The sequence below is a fragment of the Chlorocebus sabaeus genome, chromosome X, assembly GCF_047675955.1.
Source record: "Chlorocebus sabaeus isolate Y175 chromosome X, mChlSab1.0.hap1, whole genome shotgun sequence".
Lineage (NCBI taxonomy): Eukaryota > Metazoa > Chordata > Mammalia > Primates > Cercopithecidae > Chlorocebus > Chlorocebus sabaeus.
In genome coordinates, this window is record NC_132933.1 from 104690533 (window position 1) to 104708706 (window position 18174).

General features: G+C 40.1%; 1 protein-coding gene across 1 annotated transcript; it reads left to right on the top strand.

The window, feature by feature from the left end:
• The first annotated feature begins 600 nt into the window (after nucleotides 1-600).
• Nucleotides 601-15878, top strand: ZNF630 (zinc finger protein 630). Its single transcript, XM_007991565.3, has 5 exons — nucleotides 601-708; nucleotides 6515-6641; nucleotides 6915-7010; nucleotides 7237-10152; nucleotides 15540-15878. Exons 1-4 carry the CDS (start codon nucleotides 694-696, stop codon nucleotides 8958-8960), a joined length of 1962 nt encoding a protein of 653 aa, XP_007989756.3. The 5' UTR covers nucleotides 601-693; the 3' UTR covers nucleotides 8961-10152; nucleotides 15540-15878.
• The last annotated feature ends 2296 nt before the right edge of the window (nucleotides 15879-18174 follow it).

Here is an 18174-nt window from a genome sequence, read left to right on the forward strand (position 1 = left end):
GCTGGCCCACCGCACCCAGCCTGTATATAATTCAATGACTTTTTACACGTGTAGTCTTTATTATTTTGAAACAAATCCCAGACATATCTTTTCATCCATACACGCTTCAGTATGTAAAAGATAAGGCCTTAAAGGTTGATGCTGTTACCTTAAGGTAAAATAATTAACAATAATACCTTCAGATAATCAATGGTTAAATTCCTTAATGTTATCAAATATCTAGTCAGGGTTCAAACTTTCACGATTATCTCAAAAATTTCTTTTGTCTATTCAAGTAAAGACCCAGACAAGACCATATTTTACATTTGCTGGCGGTGTTTCCTGAGCCTCTTTTAATCATCTAGAGTGTTGCTTTTAAGGGCTGCCTGCCTTTCAAGCCTTTGGAGGTTCTATAATTTATTTTCCCAGTCTTTAGTGCTGTGCATTTATATTATTTTCAATAATATGGTGTTAAAGACAAAACTGTGTTGAAGGTTTCTGTGGTTAAATATCTGCACGTATCCATGATTATTACCTTAGGACAAAGTTCTGGAAATGGAATTACCGAGTCAGACGAGAAACACAAGTCATCAATGAATTAACAAGCAACACATTGTCACATCCAGCTATTGAAGAGTGATTAATTCAGCTTGATCTCCTAGACTCTTCTGCACCCCACCCCGTCCCCAATTGCTTTCCAAAGAGAAACAGAAAATGATTGAGTCCCAGGTAAGTTATTTGTTTGCCACTTGGTTTTCCCACAACAAAATGGGAAAGGGCAATTCGTTGAAAATAAGGATTAGAGAAATTTAGAAAGAATAGATGATCAATAGGCAAAATTGCTGTGAAGACACACAGATCATCTGGCCTTCATAGAAACTTAACTAAACATTTTGACTATGAGCCTCCTGGCAGCTCCAGTGAAAAGGGTAACATAGCATGATCAATTATGTGATTTGCATTCTCCACAAAAAGAAATCAGTCCAGCTCCTTAGCAAGTCAAGATTTCTGGGACTTTAACCTAAGGAATTTTATTACTGAGTTTTCCTGAAGGCCAGTGGTTTTCAGTTCAGGGTGGTATTGTCAGTAGTTGTTCTAAAGAGAATGTTTTTAGTTAAAGTTCTCGGGCAGGGGCTTGGAGAGTGGGATAGTTTCCTTGTTTTCCATGGCTCCTTTGCTGTCATCTCAGAGTTTGTGGGGTCTCAACCCAACTCAAGACCAGTTCCTTCTCTGCTCTTCCAATTTTAGTCTGTTTTTTTTTCTCCCTCCCTGAAAAGGTAATCTATACGTGGGGCAAAGAATATAAACAATATAGTTTAAAAAAAAAAAGAAGTGAAATATCTCCAATCTCACTTCTTCCTCCTTCCCTGACATAACTAGGATTATCTGGTTTGAGGAGTATCTCTTTTCTTCATGCATTTATAACTCCATCTATATGTGTAGATGGATGTGTAAATGTGTGAAAATGATCTCATTATTGTCACGTATTTTTTTTTACCACACACAAAAAAATACACACACTGTTTCTGTTCTATTCTGCTACTTTCTTTTCTTGCCTAATATAAAATATACTCAATAAATGTAGTTTTAATACCTTTTATTTGGAAAATTTTAATTTTGAACATATACGAAAGTAGAGATTTTAGTGAACCCTTTTGTAATTATCCATCTGCAAATATTATCAACTGATAGCCAAGCTTGTTTTATCTATCTTTTATCCCCACCTACTCCTATTATCATCATCATGATCTAGCCAATCCCTTGTTAATATTTTGTTTAGGGTTTATACTACTATGTTCATAAGACATAAGGGCCTGTAATTTTACTTTCTGGTATTGTTTCTGCCACATTTTGGCATCATGTTACGTTGGCCTCATGTTGGAAAGTATTCTCTTTATATTCTCTGGGAAAATTGGGGTAATATTGGTATTATTTCCTCCTTAATTTTTTTTTTTTTTTTTTTTTTTTTTGAGTTGGAGTTTCACTCTTGTCGCCCAAGCTAGAGTGCAGTGGCACGATCTCGGCTCATTGCAACCTCTGCCTCCCAGGTTCAAGCGATTCTCCTGCCTCAGTCTCCCAAGTACCTGAGATTACAAGTGCCCACCACCACGCCTAGCTAACTTTTGTGTTTTTAGTACAGATGGAGTTTCACCATGTTGGGCAGGCTGGTCTCAAATTCCTGGCCTCAGGTGATCCACCCACCTCGGCCTCCCAAAGTGTTGGGATTACAGGCATGAGCCACCGCGCCCGGCCTATTTCCTTCTTAAATGTTTGGAGGAGCTCCCCAGTGAAGCCATCAGGGTATGGAGTTTTCTTTGTGGGAAGGTTTTAAATTATATATTCAATTTATTTAAAAGATATACTACCATTCAAATTTTCTATTTCTTTTTATGTCCGATTTGGTAAATTGTAATTTTCAATTTGTTCAGTTCCTCTAAGTCAAGGCTCAGCAAATTTTTTTCTGTAGAGGTACAGATCGAAATATCTGAGGCTTTGTGGGCCATACGGTCCCTGTTGCAACTATTCAAATCTGCTGTTTTAGGTAGAAAGCAGCTATCGACAATATCTAAACCAATGAGTCTGGCCATGATTCAATAACAGTTTATTTATGGACGCTGAAGGTTGAATTTCATATAATTTTCATGTGTCACAAAATGTTATTCTTCTTTTGACTTTTTTTTCAATCATTAAAAATGTAAAAACCAGGCCAGGTGCAGCTGTTTACGCCTATAATCCCAGCACTTTGGGAGGCCAAGGTGGGCGGATTGCTTGAGCTCAGGAGTTCTAGGCTAGCCTGGGCAACATGGCGAAACCCCATCTCTACAAAAACATACAAAAATTAGCCAGGCATGGTGGCATGCACCTGTGGTGCCAGCTACCCAGGAGGCTGATGTAGGAGAATCACTTGAGCCTGGGAGGAGGAGGTTGCAGTGAGTCAAGATTGTTTCACTGTACTCCAGCTTGGGTGGTAGAGCAAGACTGTCTCAAAAGAAAACGTGTAAAACCACTTCAGCTTGTGGACCATTGAAAAACACATTATGGGCTAAATTTGGCCTGCAGGCCATAGTTTGCTATGTCCTGATCTACATTGTCCACTGATCTACATTGTCAAATTAATGTCCATTAAATGTCCATTTAATGTTTGCAGGATACCAGAACCTTGTTGATGGGCTGTAAAAAAGTTATTTCTAGTTTTTCTTTTATATACAATAGTAATAAGAATAATCATAGCTACTGTTTACCCAGTGCTTATCATGTGCCAGGCACTGCTATTATAAAATACCATGGAATTAACTCATTTAATTTACCCAGGAACCCTCTGTGCTAGGTACCATTGTTAGTCCCATTTTTCAGATGAAGAAAACGAGGCACAGAGATCACACAGCTAGTACATGACCTAACCAGACCTCTCAAGCGGTGAAGTCACAAATAAAACAACTTTATAAAGACATCTTTTTATATTTGTGAAGTATTTGTGTAGGCCACATTCTTAGACATGAGTGTGCTAGGTCAGAGGCACACATGCTTAAAATTTAAAGAATATTTTTCAAATCGTACATATATATTTTTTGAGACAGAGTCTCACTCTGTCCCCCAGGTTGGAGTGCAGTGGCATGATCTCAGCTCACTGCAACCTCCACCTCCCAGGTTCAAGCGATTCTCCTGCCTCAGTCTCCCGAGTAGCTGGGATTACAGGTGCCTGCCGCCACACCCGGCTCATTTTTGCATTTTTAGCAGATACTGGGTTTCACCATGTTGGGCAAGCTGGTCTCGAACTCCTGACCTCAGGTGATCTGCCCACCTCAGCCTCCCAAAGTGCTGGGATTACAGGCGTGAGCCACCCTGCCTGGTCCAAATTGTATTTCGATCCTGTGTAATCAGCTGACACATGTGGCCACAAATTGTTTACAAGAAAGTCCACCTGTTTCCCAAGGTTCCCCTTCCCTCCTGCCACCATTAGCCATCATCTGTATTTTTCATTCTTGTTGTTTTTATGAGTAAGCATTATATTTCATTTTCATTTGCTTTTCTGTAGGGATTAAATAAGCTTCAGCATCTTTTCACATATTTATTTTCCATTTTGTATTTCTCTGTGAATCCCTCTTTCTCTGTCTTTGCTTATGGTTTCCCAGAAGCTTTTTGTATATGAGTGATTTTGAAGTGCACATTGCAAACTTTTTTTTTTTTTTTTTTTTTGCCAGGTAGTGATTTTTCTCTCAATCTTTTTGTCTGTCCCCCCTCACTAGAATATAAACTCCTTCAGGGAAGGTATTTTTGCCAGGTTTTTTTTCCTGCTGTATCCCCAGTTCCTAGAATAGTGCTTGGTATTCACTAGGTACTCAATAACTGCTTGCTGAGTGAATGAATGCTTATTTTCACTTAACAGTATATCTTAGATATTGTGGCATATCAATTAATGTAGAGCTTCCTTGTTGCTTGCTTGCTTGTTTGCTTTCCTTTTTTTTTTTTTTTTTTTTTTTCAGGGTTTCACTTCAGTTGCCCAGGCTAAACTGCAGTGGCACTATCTTGGCTCACTGCAGCCTTGACCTCCCAGGCTCAGGTGATCCTCTCACCTCAGCCTCCCTAGTAGCTGGGCCTATAGGTGTGTGCCACCACACCTGGCTAATTTTTGTATTTTTTGTAGAGACAGGGTTTTGCCATGTTGCCCAGGCTGGTTTTTTGTTTGTTTGTTGTTTTGTTTTGTTTTGTTTTGTTTTGTTTTGTTTTGTTTGAGACAGAGTCTCAGTCTGTCACCCAGGCTTGAGTGCAGTGGCACAGTCTCGACTCACTGCATCCTCTGCCTCCCGGGTTCAAGCAATTCTCCTGCCTCAGCCGCCTGAGTAGCTGGGACTACAGGCATGCACCACCATGCCCGGCTAATTTTTGTATTTTTAGTAGAGACGGGATTTTGCCATTTTGGCCAGGCTGGTCTCGAACTCCTGACCTCAAGTGATCCACCTGCCCCTGCCTCCCAAAGGGCTGGGATTACAGGTGTGAGCCACCACATCTGGCCCCTTCCTTGTTACTATTTATAATTGCATATAGTATTCCCTTATGGAGATCGTAGCATAATTTATTCATCCAATCTCCCATGAGATGGTTTCCATTCTTTTGCTGTTATAAATAGTACTATAAAGCAGTGTCTTAACACATGTCATTTGCTCACATATGTGAATGTTTATGTTTATGTAGAATAACTTCTAGAAACCAAATTGCAAGTCAGAGGATGTGTACATTACAAATTTTGAAAGATATTGCCAAATTAATTGCCTTCAAAATATACCATACACCACAGACAATTTGAGTATGCCTGTTTTTTGACATCTTTACTAACTTACACTAAGTCACTGTGACTTATCCCCAGTCATAGCATTTGACCAGTGACTAATCAAATGCCCATCTTTGATAATATGTAAGGGAAAAATTGTGTCTTGTTTTAGCTTGCATTTATCTTCATGTGAGTGAAGTTGAGCATCTTTTTACGTGTTTAAAAAACATTTGCATTTTCCTTTCTGTGAAATGATGCCCATGTCCCTTGACCACTGTATTAGTCTGTTCTCATGCCACTATAAGGAAATACCCAAGACTGGGTAATTTATAAAGGAAAGAAGTTTAATTGACTCACAGTTCCACAGGGCTGGGGAAGCCTCAGGAAACTTACAATCATGGTGGAAGGGGAAGCAAGGAAGCAAGGACCTTCTTCATATGGTGGCAGGAGAGAGAAATGCCAGCAAGGGAAATGCCAGACACTTATAAAACCATTAGATCCTGTGAGAACTCACTCACTATTACAAGAACAGCATGGGGGAAAGTGCCTCCATGATTCAATCACCTCCTTCACTTGACAAGTGGGGATTGCAATTCAAGATGAGATTTGGGTGGGGACACAGAGCCAAACCATATCAACCATTTTTTAAAAAGTTGTTGGTCGTTTTCTTCTTGCTTTGCAGGAGTTCTCTCTATACATGGAATAAATTAACTCCTTGTCCATCCTATCTGTTTTGTGTATATTTTTTCCCTAGTTAGTCATATCCTTTGGGTTTGTTTGATATATTTTGCCACGTAATACATAAAGTAGTCACATTTATCAGTGTTTTCATTTGTGGCATCTGGGCTTTGGGGCATGCTTAGAAGAGTCTTCTCCACTCAAAGATTATTTTTTAAAACCTGTCCTGTCTTTATTTTATAGTTTCTCTTTTTCATTTAAATTTTTGTCCTGAATTTATTTTTGTATGTAGTGTGAGGTAGGGGATTCAGTTACATTTTTTTTCTGATAGCTCTCCAGTTTTGAATAATCTGTTTTTCCATACCTGTTTAAAATGCTACCTTTATTATATATTAAATTTCACATTTTTATTTGTATCTATTTCTAGACTGTCTGTTCTGTTCCATTAACTATGCTTGCTAATGGCAGGGTTTTACATTGTTTCTCTCATAAAGTATGCTGGGCAAAGTGCAAAGTAGGCATCCTACATGTATTGCTATGGTAAAAATGACCAGAATGAGCAGATTGTACAAGAATGTACTGTTATAGGAACCAGTGACATTTGAGGATGTGGCTGTGGACTTCACCAAGGAAGAGTGGCAGCAGTTGAATCCTGCTCAGAAGACCCTACATAGGGATGTGATGCTGGAGACCTATAGTCACCTGGTCTCCGTGGGTAAGGGCAGATTCCCTGTGTACCAATGAATCAAATCCTCCTCATCCTTCTTTTAGAGCTGTCAATACCATGACCTTTATGATATTCCTTTAATAGAGTGTGTTCTTTTATAGTTTTGATTTTTCATGTTTATACTTTTGTTATATCTAGAATTTATTTTTATGTTATGGTGTGAGTTAAGGATTCAACTTTGCTGGGAGGCCCCTGCAAGTGCTTCTCTTCATGAATTTCTGAGCTGCCAAGTCCAAAGCCACTACAATTTTCTCTTAACAGGGTGTTCAGGTATAAAACCAGACGTAATATTTAAGTTGGAACATGGAAAGGACCCATGGATCATAGAGAGTGAGTTGTCAAGGTGGATCTACTCAGGTAAGTGAGAAGTGGGTAGATGGTCAAGAGGGCATCTTCTTCTTCCTTGACATCTCTGACATCTGTTACCTTTTTTCTTCCTTAAAATTTATCAGGCCTCCTTTATAACATTCATTCTACAACAGCCACCTTCCTAGTACCTCTGTTCATTGCCAAATGTTGTGTGTGTGTGTGTGTGTGTGTGTGTGTGTGTCTATTTGATTTTGCCTCTTTCTTCTTTCTTCAGACAGAGTGAAAGGCCTTGAATCTTCCCAGCAGTTCACTTCTGGAGAACTTTTATTTCAAAGGGAGATACTAGAAAGAGCCCCAAAGGATAATTCATTGTACTCTGTTTTAAAAATCTGGCAGATAGATAGATATCAAGGAAATCAAGACAGAGTTTTGAGGCAAGTCACAGTCATCAGTCATGAAACATTGACTGATGAGACGGGTTCCAAGTATAGTGCATTTGGGAAAATGTTCAATCAGTGCACAGACCTTGCTCCTTCAAGTCAAAAATTCCATAAGCTTGATTCATGTGAAAATAGCTTGAAGTCCAATTCAGACTTACTAAATTATAACAGGAGCTATGCAAGAAAGAATCCCATTGAGAGATTTGGATGTGGGAGACCACCTAGGTATAATGCTTCCTGTTCTGTGCCTGAGAAGGAAGGCTTCATTCATACTGGAATGGAGCCCTATGGAGACAGTCAAAGTGAAAAAGTTCTCAGTCATAAGCAAGCCCATGTTCAGTATAAGAAAGTTCAAGCCAGAGAGAAACCCAATGTTTGTAGTATGTGTGGGAAAGGTTTTATCAAGAAGTCACAGCTCATTATACATCAAAGAATTCATACGGGAGAGAAACCATATATATGTGGAGATTGTAGGAAAGCCTTCAGTGAGAAATCACACCTCATTGTGCATCAGAGAATTCACACTGGGGAGAAACCCTATGAATGTACTGAGTGTGGAAGAGCATTCTCCCAGAAGTCACCTTTCATTGTTCATCAGAGAGTCCATACTGGAGAGAAACCCTATGAATGTTTTGAGTGTCCAAAAGCTTTCTCCCAGAAGTCACATCTAATTATACATCAGAGAGTTCATACCAGAGAGAAGTCCTTTGAATGCAGTGAATGTGGGAAAGCCTTCTGTGCAATGTCTCATCTTTATATACACCGGATAACTCATACTGGGGAGAAGCCCTATGAATGTACCGAATGTGGGAAGACCTTCCCTCGGAAAACACAGCTCATTATACATCAGAGAACGCATACTGGAGAGAAGCCCTATAAGTGTAATGAATGTGGGAAAACTTTCTGCCAACAGTCCCACCTCATAGGACATCAAAGAATTCATACAGGAGAAAAACCTTATGTGTGTACTGACTGTGGGAAGGCCTTTTCCCAGAAGTCACACCTCACTGGTCATCAAAGACTTCATACTGGAGAGAAACCTTACATGTGTACTGAATGTGGAAAATCCTTCTCTCAGAAATCACCTCTTATCATACACCAGAGAATTCATACAGGGGAGAAACCTTATGAGTGTGGTGAATGTGGCAAAACCTTCTCCCAGAAATCGCCCCTCATTATTCATCAGCGAGTTCACACAGGGGAGAAACCCTATGAGTGTACCGAGTGTGGGAGGGCCTTTTCCCTGAAGTCACATCTCATTCTACATCAGAGAGGTCATACTGGAGAGAAACCCTATGAATGTAGTGAATGTGGAAAGGCCTTCTGTGGGAAGTCTCCACTCATTATACATCAGAAAACCCATCCTAGGGAGAAACCCCCTGAATGTGCTGAGTCTAGGATGACGTTTTTCCGGAAATCACAGATGATTACATATCAGAGAAGACACACTGGGGAGAAACCCTCCAGATGCAGTGACTGTGGGAAGGCCTTCTGCCAGCATGTATACTTCACTGGGCATCAGAATCCATATAGTAAAGACACCTTGTATATGTGCTGATTGTGGGAAGGTCTATTCCCAGAAGTCAGTCCTCACTGTGCATGGGAAAACTCACATTGAACAGAAATAGTGACAACATCTCAGCTGTAGAATAGACTCATATGTTCCCCAGTATATATGATTACCCTTCCACAGAATGATCTGGTTAGGCCCTCAGAATATTTTCAACACCACAAATATGGAATCGATTTGCTCACCCTCAAAACTATCTTGGCCCCCTTCACAGGATAAATGTATCTGGAAGAATTAGCACTACTTTAGTGTTGTCTGGTCCTAAAATGGTTTATAGAATTCTCTTGTGAATTTATTTGGGCATGGCGCATTATTTGAAGGATATCTCTTTGTCATCTTTCTCTATTTCTTCCATCATATTTTTCTGTTTAGATTATTTATGCATTTATGTATTTATTTATTTTGAGATGGAGTCTCACTCTTACCCAGGTTGGAGTGCAGTGGTGCGATCTTGGCTCACTGCAACCTCCACCTCCTAGGTTCGAGCGATTGTCCTGCCTCACCTTCTTGAGTAGCTGGAATTATTGGCATGCAACACCAGGCCTGGCTAATTTTTGTATTTTTAGTAAAGATGGGGTTTCACCATGTTGGCAAGGCTGGTCTCCAACTACTGACCTCAGGTGATCTGCCCACCTCGGCTTTCCAAAGTGCTGGGATTACAGGCATGAGCCACAGCACCCGGCCTATATATGCATTTAGATTGAGATACTGATATATCAATATATAGATGTAGAAATATGGACTCTTTGTAATTTTTAAAAATCATGTATTTCCTCAAGGTTCTTAATATATTTGTATAATTTTGGGTAAAGTAGTCTCATGATTAATTTCCTTTATATCTGGGGTTATTTCTCCAACATAGTTCTCATAGAGTGTATTTGTGATTTTTCCCTCAATTAGGTAAATAAATGCTAATATTTTATTTATTTTACTCTTCCTTACCTGTATTGCAGTTCATGCATTTTGCCATTTTTCTATTTTCTAATTATTCATTTATGCTTTTATTTCACTAAAATCCTTCCATCTGCTTTTAAATTTTTTTTCTTTTTCTAACTTCTTTAATGTGTAATTCAATTAATCTCACCCTTTCTGATTTATTATAGGTATATTTGGATTATGTATCTTAATCTGAGAACTACTTTAGACATTGTGGTCCAATCTGAGAGCACTCTGTTTTTCAGTAGGTAAATCCTATTGTTCAGCCCAATTTTGTTTGTTGGTATAACAAATCTATTTGGTCTCAGGACTCCCAGCATATTTCCTGTTGTGCATCCTGTTTTCGTTGCTTTATTGTCTTTTGACCCTTCATCATGTGGTCCTGATTTCATTTGTACCATTTTAGATGTGTTACTTTTGTTCCAGGGTGTAACAAAGGGAGGGAGTCTCCCAAAGGGTTTTCAGGAAGCTAAGGATAATCCAGATATTCTTAATCTTGATAATCCATAATACCTGGAAGGTGAGAGTTTAAGCTGCAAAGAAGCATGATGGCAGGCCACTGGCTATAAATGTTCAGAGGACATTTTTACCTTTCCACTTAGTGCCAAGATTTTAGATGGATGATTCCCTTATCGTTTATCTCAGTTCACTTTGTACCTCTACAACAGAATACCTGAGACTGGTAACTTATGAAGCATAGAAGTTTATTTCTTACTATTCTGGAGGCTAGGAAGTCCAAGATCAAGACACTAGTATTTGGAATGGTGAGGGCCTTCTTGCCATGTCCTCACATGGCAGAAGGCAGAAGGGCAAGCTAATAAGCTAATGAGCTAACTGAACACTTCCTGAATCTTCTTTTAAAAGGGCATTAATCCATTAATGAGGAAGCAGCCCTTGTGACCCAATCACCTCTTAAAGACCCCACATCTTAATACTAGCACATTGGCAACATCTGAATTTTGGAAGGGACACATTCAAACCATAGCACAGTCCCTTGGGCAGAGGTGGGTTTTTTTTTTATATATACTTTAAGTTCTAGGGTACATGTGCACAATGTGTAGGTTTGTTACATATGTATACATGTGCCATGTTGGTGTGCTGCACCCATTAACTCGTCATTTACATTAGGTATATCTCCTAATGCTATCCCTCCCCCCTCCCCCCTCCCCCCATCCCACAACAGGCCCCGGTGTGTGGTGTGCCCCTTCCTGTGTCCAAGTGTTCTCATCGTTCAATTCTCACCTATGAATGAGAACATGTGGTGTTTGGTTTTCTGTTCTTGCAATAGTTTGCTGAGAATGATGGTTTCCAGCTGCATCCATGTCCCTACAAAGGACATGAACTAACTCATCCTTTTTTATGGCTGCATAGTATTCCATGGTGTGTATGTGCCACATTTTCTTAATCCAGTCTATCATTGATGGACATTGGGGTTGGTTCCAAGTCTTTGCTGTTGTGAATAGTGCTGCAATAAACATATGTATGCATGTGTCTTTATAGCAGCATGATTTATAATCCTTTGGGTATACACCCAGTAATGGGATGGCTGAGTCAAATGGTATTTCTAGTTCTAGATCCTTGAGGAATTGCCCCACTGTCTTCAACAATAGTTGAACTAGTTTACAATCCCACCAACAGTGTAAAAGTGTTCCTATTTCTCCACATCCTCTCCAGCACCTGTTGTTTCCTGACTTTTTAATGATCACCATTCTAACTGGTGTGAGATGGTATCTCATTGTGGCATTTCTCTGATGGCCAGTGATGATGAGCATTTTTGCATGTGTCTGTTGGCTGCATAAATGTCTTCTTTTAAGAAGTGTCTGTTCATATCCTTCACCCACTTTTTGATGGGGTTGTTTTTTTCTTGTAAATTTGTTTGAGTTCTTTGTAGATTCTGGATATTAGCCCTTTGTCAGATGAGTAGATTGCAAAAATTTTCTCCCATTCTGTAGGTTGCCTGTTCACTCTGATGGTAGTTTATTTTGCTGTGCAGAAGCTCTAATCTAATTAGTTTAATTAGATTAGTTTAATTAATTTAATTAATTAATCTAATTAGTTTAATTAGATCCCATTTGTCAATTTTGGCTTTTGTTGCCATTGCTTTTGGTGTTTTAGACAAGAAGTCCTTGCCCATGCCTATGTCCTGAATGGTATTGCCTAGGTTTTTTTCTAGGGTTTTTATGGTTTTAGGTCTAACATTTAAGTCTTTAATCCATCTTGAATTAATTTTCGTATAAGGTGTAAGGAAGGGATCCAGTTTCAGCTTTCTACATATGGCCAATTTTCCCAGCACCATTTATTAAATAGGGAATCCTTTCCCCATTTCTTGTTTTTGTCAGGTTTGTCAAAGATCAGATGGTTGTACATGCGTGGTATTATTTCTGAGGGCTCTATTCTGTTCCATTGGTCTGCATCTCTGCTTTGGTACCAGTACCATGCTGTTTTGGTTACAGTAGCCTTGTAGTATAGTTTGAAGTCAGGTAGTGTGATGCCTCCAGCTTTGTTCTTTTGGCTTAGGATTGTCATGGCAATGCGGGCTCTTTTTTGGTTCCATATGAACTTTAAAGTAGTTTTTTCCAATTCTGTGAAGAAAGTCATTGGTAGCTTAATGGAGATGGCATTGAATCTATAAATTACCTTAGGCAGTATGGCCATTTTCACGATATTGATTCTTCCTAAACATGAGCATGGAATGTTCTTCCATTTGTGTGTCCTCTTTCATTTCACTGAGCAGTGGTTTGTAGTTCTCCTTGAAGAGGTCCTTCACATCCCTTGTAAGCTGGATTCCTAGGTATTTTATTCTCTCTGAAGCAATTGTGAGTGGGAGTTCACTCATGATTTGGCCATTTGTCAGTTATTGGTGTATAAACATGCTTGTAATTTTTGCACATTGATTTTGTATCCTGAGACTTTGCTGAAGTTGCTTATCAGCTTAAGGAGATTTTGGGCTGAGATGATGGGGTTTTCTAAATATACAATCATGTCATCTGCAAACAGGGACAATTTGACTTCTTCTTTTCCTAATTGAATGTCCTTTATTTCTTTCTCCTGCCTGATTGCCCTAGCCAGAACTTCCAACACTATGTTGAATAGTAATGACGAAAGAGAGCATCCCTGTTTTGTGCCAGTTTTCAAAGGGAATGCTTCCACGTTTTGCCCATTCAGTATGATATTGGCTGTAGGTTTGTCATAAATAGCTCTTATTATTTTGAGATAAGTTCCATCAGTACCGAATTTATTGAGAGTTTTTAGCATGAAGGGCTGTTGAATTTTGTCAAAGGCCTTTTCTGCATCTGTGGAGATAATCACGTGGTTTTTGTCTTTGGTTCTGTTTATATGATGGATTACGTTTATTGATTTGCATATGTTGAACCAGCCTTGTATCCCAGGGATGAAGCTCACTTGACCATGGTGGATAAGCTTTTTGATGTGCTGCTGGATTCGGTTTGCCAGTATTTTACTGAGGATTTTTGCATCAATGTTCATCAGGGATATTGGTCTAAAATTCTCTTTTTTTGTTGTATCTCTGCCGGGCTTTGGTATCAGGATGATGTTGGCCTCATAAAATGAGTTAGGGAGGATTCCCTGTTTTTCTATTGATTGGAATAGTTTCAGAAGGAATGGTACCAGCTCCTCCTTATACCTCTGGTAGAATTCAGCTGTGAATCCGTCTGGTCCTGGACTTTTTTTGGTTGCTAAGCTATTAATTATTGCCTCAATTTCAGAGCCTGTTATTGGTCTATTCAGGGATTCAACTTCTTCCTGGTTTAGTCTTGGGAGAGTGTATGTGTCCAGGAATTTATCCATTTCTTCTAGATTTTCTGGTTTATTTGCATGGAGGTGTTTATAGTATTCTCTGATGGTAGTTTGTATTTCTGTGGAGTTGGTGGTGATATCCCCTTTATCATTTTTTATTGTGTCTATTTGATTCTTCTCTCTTTTCTTCTTTGTCAGTCTTGCAGTCTATCAATTTTATTGATCTTTTCAAAAAACCAGGTCCTGGATTCATTGATTTTTCGAAGGTTTTTTTTTTGCGTCCCTATCTCCTTCAGTTCTGCTCTGATCTTAGTTAACTATTTCTTGCCTTCTGCTAGCTTTTGAATGTGTTTGCTCTTGCTTCTCTTGTTCTTTTAACTGTGATGTTAGGGTGTCAATTTTAGATCTTTCTTGCTTTCTCTTGTGGGCATTTAGTGCTATAAATTTCCCTCTACACACTGCTTTAAATGTGTCCCAGAGATTCTGGTATGTTGTATCTTTGTTCTCATTGGATTCAAAGAACATCTTTATTTCTGCCTTCATTTTGTTATGTACCCAGTAGTCATTCAGGAGCAGGTTGTTCAGTTTCCATGTAGTTGAGTGGTTTTGAGTGAGTTTCTTAGACCTGAGTTCTAGTTTGATTGCACTGTGGTCTGAGAGACAGTTTGTTATAATTTCTGTTCTTTTACATTTGCTGAGGAGTGCTTTACTTCCAACTATGTGGTCAATTTTGGAATAAGTGCTATGTGGCGCTGAAAAGAATGTATATTCTGTTGATTTGGGGTGGAGAGTTCTGTAGATGTCTATTAGGTCGGGCAGAGGTGGTTTTATTTCAAGCTCATTCTTTCACTGAAATTGAAGCCATTTTTGTTTCCAGATTTATGTCAACAGTCTTTACTCACTTTGAGCAGGCCATGTTCTTGAGAATTGCAACTTCAGTAATCTTGGTGTGGCAGATACTCTCCAAGTGAAGGGGTAGCAATAGTGGATGCGTTTATGTACTCCCCAAATTCATATTTTGAAACCTAATTACCAAAGTGATGATATTAGAAGGTGGGGCCTTTGGGAGGTGATTTGATCTCATGGGTTCTGCCCTCATGAATGAGATTAGTGACCTAATAATAGAAGCCTGACGGAGCTCGTTTGCCTCTTCCACCATGTGAGGATACAGCAAGGAGATGCCATCAATGATAAATGGGCCCTCACCAGACACCAAATCTGCTGGCACTTTGATATTGGACTTGTCAGCCTCTAGAGTTGTAATAAAGAAATTTCTGTTGTTTATAAGTTGCCCAGTTTATGGTATCTTTGTTATAGCAGCCTGAGTAGACTCAGACAGTGGAGTGTCTGTTTTGTTGAGGTTGCTGTGGCTGAGCTTCTGCTGTCTGATTTCCTGTGAAGTCAAGTGCTTTGCAGCAAACCACAGGAACAGTGAAGATTTTCCTAAAAATCTCCCATGGTGTGGATGGGCACTGTTTTTTTGTTTGTTTTTTTGTTTTTGAGATGGAGTCTCGCTCTGTCGCCCAGGCTGGAGTGCAGTGGCACGATCTTGGCTCACTGCAAGGTCTGCGTCTTGGGTTCATGCCATACTTCTGCCTCAGCCTCCTGAGTAACTGAGACTACAGGCGCCCGCCACCACACCTGGCTAATTTCTTTTTGTATTTTTAGTAGAGACGGGATTTCACCATGTTAGTCAGAATGGTCTCGATCTCCTGACCTCGTGATCCACCCGCCTCAGCCTCCCAAAGTGTTGGGATTACAGGCGTGAGCCACTGCACCCAGCCAGACGTTGTTTTTTCATGTTCACCAAACCTTTGTTGAGCATGTACTGCATGGCAGACACTATTTTGAAGTTTGTTTGTGTTTTGTTCCCAGGCTGGAATGATCTCGGCTCATCACAACTTCTGCCTTCCGGGTTCAAGCGATTCTCCTGCCTCAGCCTCTGGCGTAGCTGGGACTACAGATGCACGCCACCATGCCTGGTAAATTTTTTTGTATTTTAGTAGAGACGGGGGTTTCATCATGTTGGCCAGGATGGTCTCGATCTCCTGACCTCATGATCCGCCCACCTCTGCCTCCCAAAGTGCTGGGATTAACAGACATGGGCCACCGCGCCCAGCCTATTTTGAGTATTCTACAGTGAACAAAGTAGAAAAAATAGCTCCTGCTTTGTGGGGACATGGGTAATAAAAAGGTGATATATAGATAGCTATACGTTTTTGTTGTGTGCGTGTGTGTGTCTGTGTGTATAAGTATTCATCCTCTGATGATGGTATGGATGAAAGTAAATCAAGATAGGAGAACAAGGAATCACTTGTGGATATGGGGTGGGTAGGGAAGGTCTCAATGATAGGGTGCCATTTGAGCAGAGATCCGAAGGAAGTGAGGGAGGATTTGAAGTAGGGCATGCCAGGCAGAGGGAATAGCAAGTACAAAAGCCCTGAGCCAGAGGAATAGCCGCTGTCATGCTTCTTCGCAGCCTGAAGTCACATCTCCAGTGTATCAGCAAAACACCTCAAGGATTTACTTGAAATGGTCCCAGGTTGTAGTGACCCAAGATGCCTGAGAGAAGTAAACATAAATCTACTTTGGTGTAAGCCACCTTTCAACCCACAGATAAAATTTCAAAATATAGGAACCCACAGTGGAAAAAATCATAGCGCACACAAGAAAACAAGACACAAAACACTATTAGCAAGACTCATAAGAAACAACAGTCAAACCTATACAACTTCAGATACTGAAGTTATTAGACATAGATTGTTTAGTATAGGCTGGGTGTGGTGGCTCACACCTGTAATCCCAGCAATTTGGGAAGCCAAGGTGGGAGGCCAGGAGTTCAAGACCAGATTGGATAACATAATGAGACCCCATCTCTATGAAAAATAGAAAAGTTAGCCAGGCCTGGTGGTATGCACCTGTAGTCCTAGCTACTCAGGAGGCTGAGGTGGGAGGATTTCTTGAACCTGGGAAGTTAAGGCTGCAGTGAGTCATGGTTGCACCATTGCACTCCAGCCTGGGTGACAGAGTGAGACCATGTCTCAAAAAAAAATTACACATTTAAAGTAACAAAAGAAGGTGTGCTTGTTTGCTAGGGCTGCCATAATAAAGTACCATACACTGAGTTGTTTAAAAGATAGAAATGTATTATCTCACAGTTCTGGAAGCCAGAAGTCCTAAATCAAGGTGTTGGAAGGGTTAGCTTTTTCTGAGGCTTTTAGGGAATGACCACTCTGCCACTAGCAGAGTAGTCATTGAAAGAGAATAGAGACCAGAAAGAGAACCAAACACAAGTGAGAATTTACTAACATAAGTGACGATATGATTTGGCTGTGTTCCCACCCAAATCTCATCTTTAAGTGTAGTTCACATAATCCCCATGTGTCGTGGGAGGGACCTGGTGGGAGGTAATTGAATCATGGGGCCAGTTACCTCCATGCTGTTCTCATGATAGTGAGTTCTCATGAGATCTGATGGTTTTATAAGGGGCTTTCCCCCGCTTCACGCTGCACTCCTCCTTGCTGCTGCCATGCGAAGAAGGATGTGTTTGCTTTCCCTTCTGCCATGATTGTAAGTTTCCTGAGGCCTTCCCAGCACTGCAGAGTCAATTGAACCTCTTTCCTTTATAAATGACCCAATCTTGGGTATTCCTTCATAGCAGTGTGAGAACGGACTAATACAGTGACATTTCATGTACCTGGAAGAAAGATAGATTATTCAATACTGAGTAGTCATCAGAAAAAAATATATGGTTGGACCCTTATCCACTGGACCTTCTACCTATTTCATACCATACATGAAATAAATTCCAGATGTAACAAAAATGTAAACATTTAAAAAATCCAGAAACTACAGAAGTTGTAATGTAGCAGGACGAACCGCAGACAAAACTCTTCAGACATCGGGTTAAAGAAGTAAGGAGGCTTTATTGGCCAGAAGCTTTGGCAGACTTATGTCTGAAGAGCCGAGCTCCTCAAAAAAGAAGTTACTGGCCCTTTTAAGGGTTTACAACTCTAAAGGGTCCACGTGAAAGGGTCATGATAGATCAGGCAAGCATGGAGAACATGACTGGAGGCTACATGCATCAGCTAACAGAACAGAAAGTTTTCCAGTGCTTTCTTATACAATGTCTGGAATTTGCAGATGACACAAGTAGTTTAGGTTAGAGGTTGATATTATTATTATTATTATTATTATTATTATTATTATTATCATTATTAGGGTCATAAATGAGCTGCCGAGGGAGGGGTTTCTTCTGAGGCTTCACATCCTCTCTTGTCTACCTTGGGTGGCCTAGAGGTGTGTGCATCTTGCAGAGATGCAAATGCTGTGGTCTCAGGAGTGGGGAGGCTCGCTCTCTGGCAAGGAGAAGGCACCACCGAGATCACTGGTGCCATCTCCTGCCATGGGTCTTCTGGTATTGGGTCAGACAGAACTTTAGGAATTGATTTCTTTCGTCAGGTGGAGTCGGATCTTTCCTTGGCTATCTGTCTCTATACTACTAGCACTG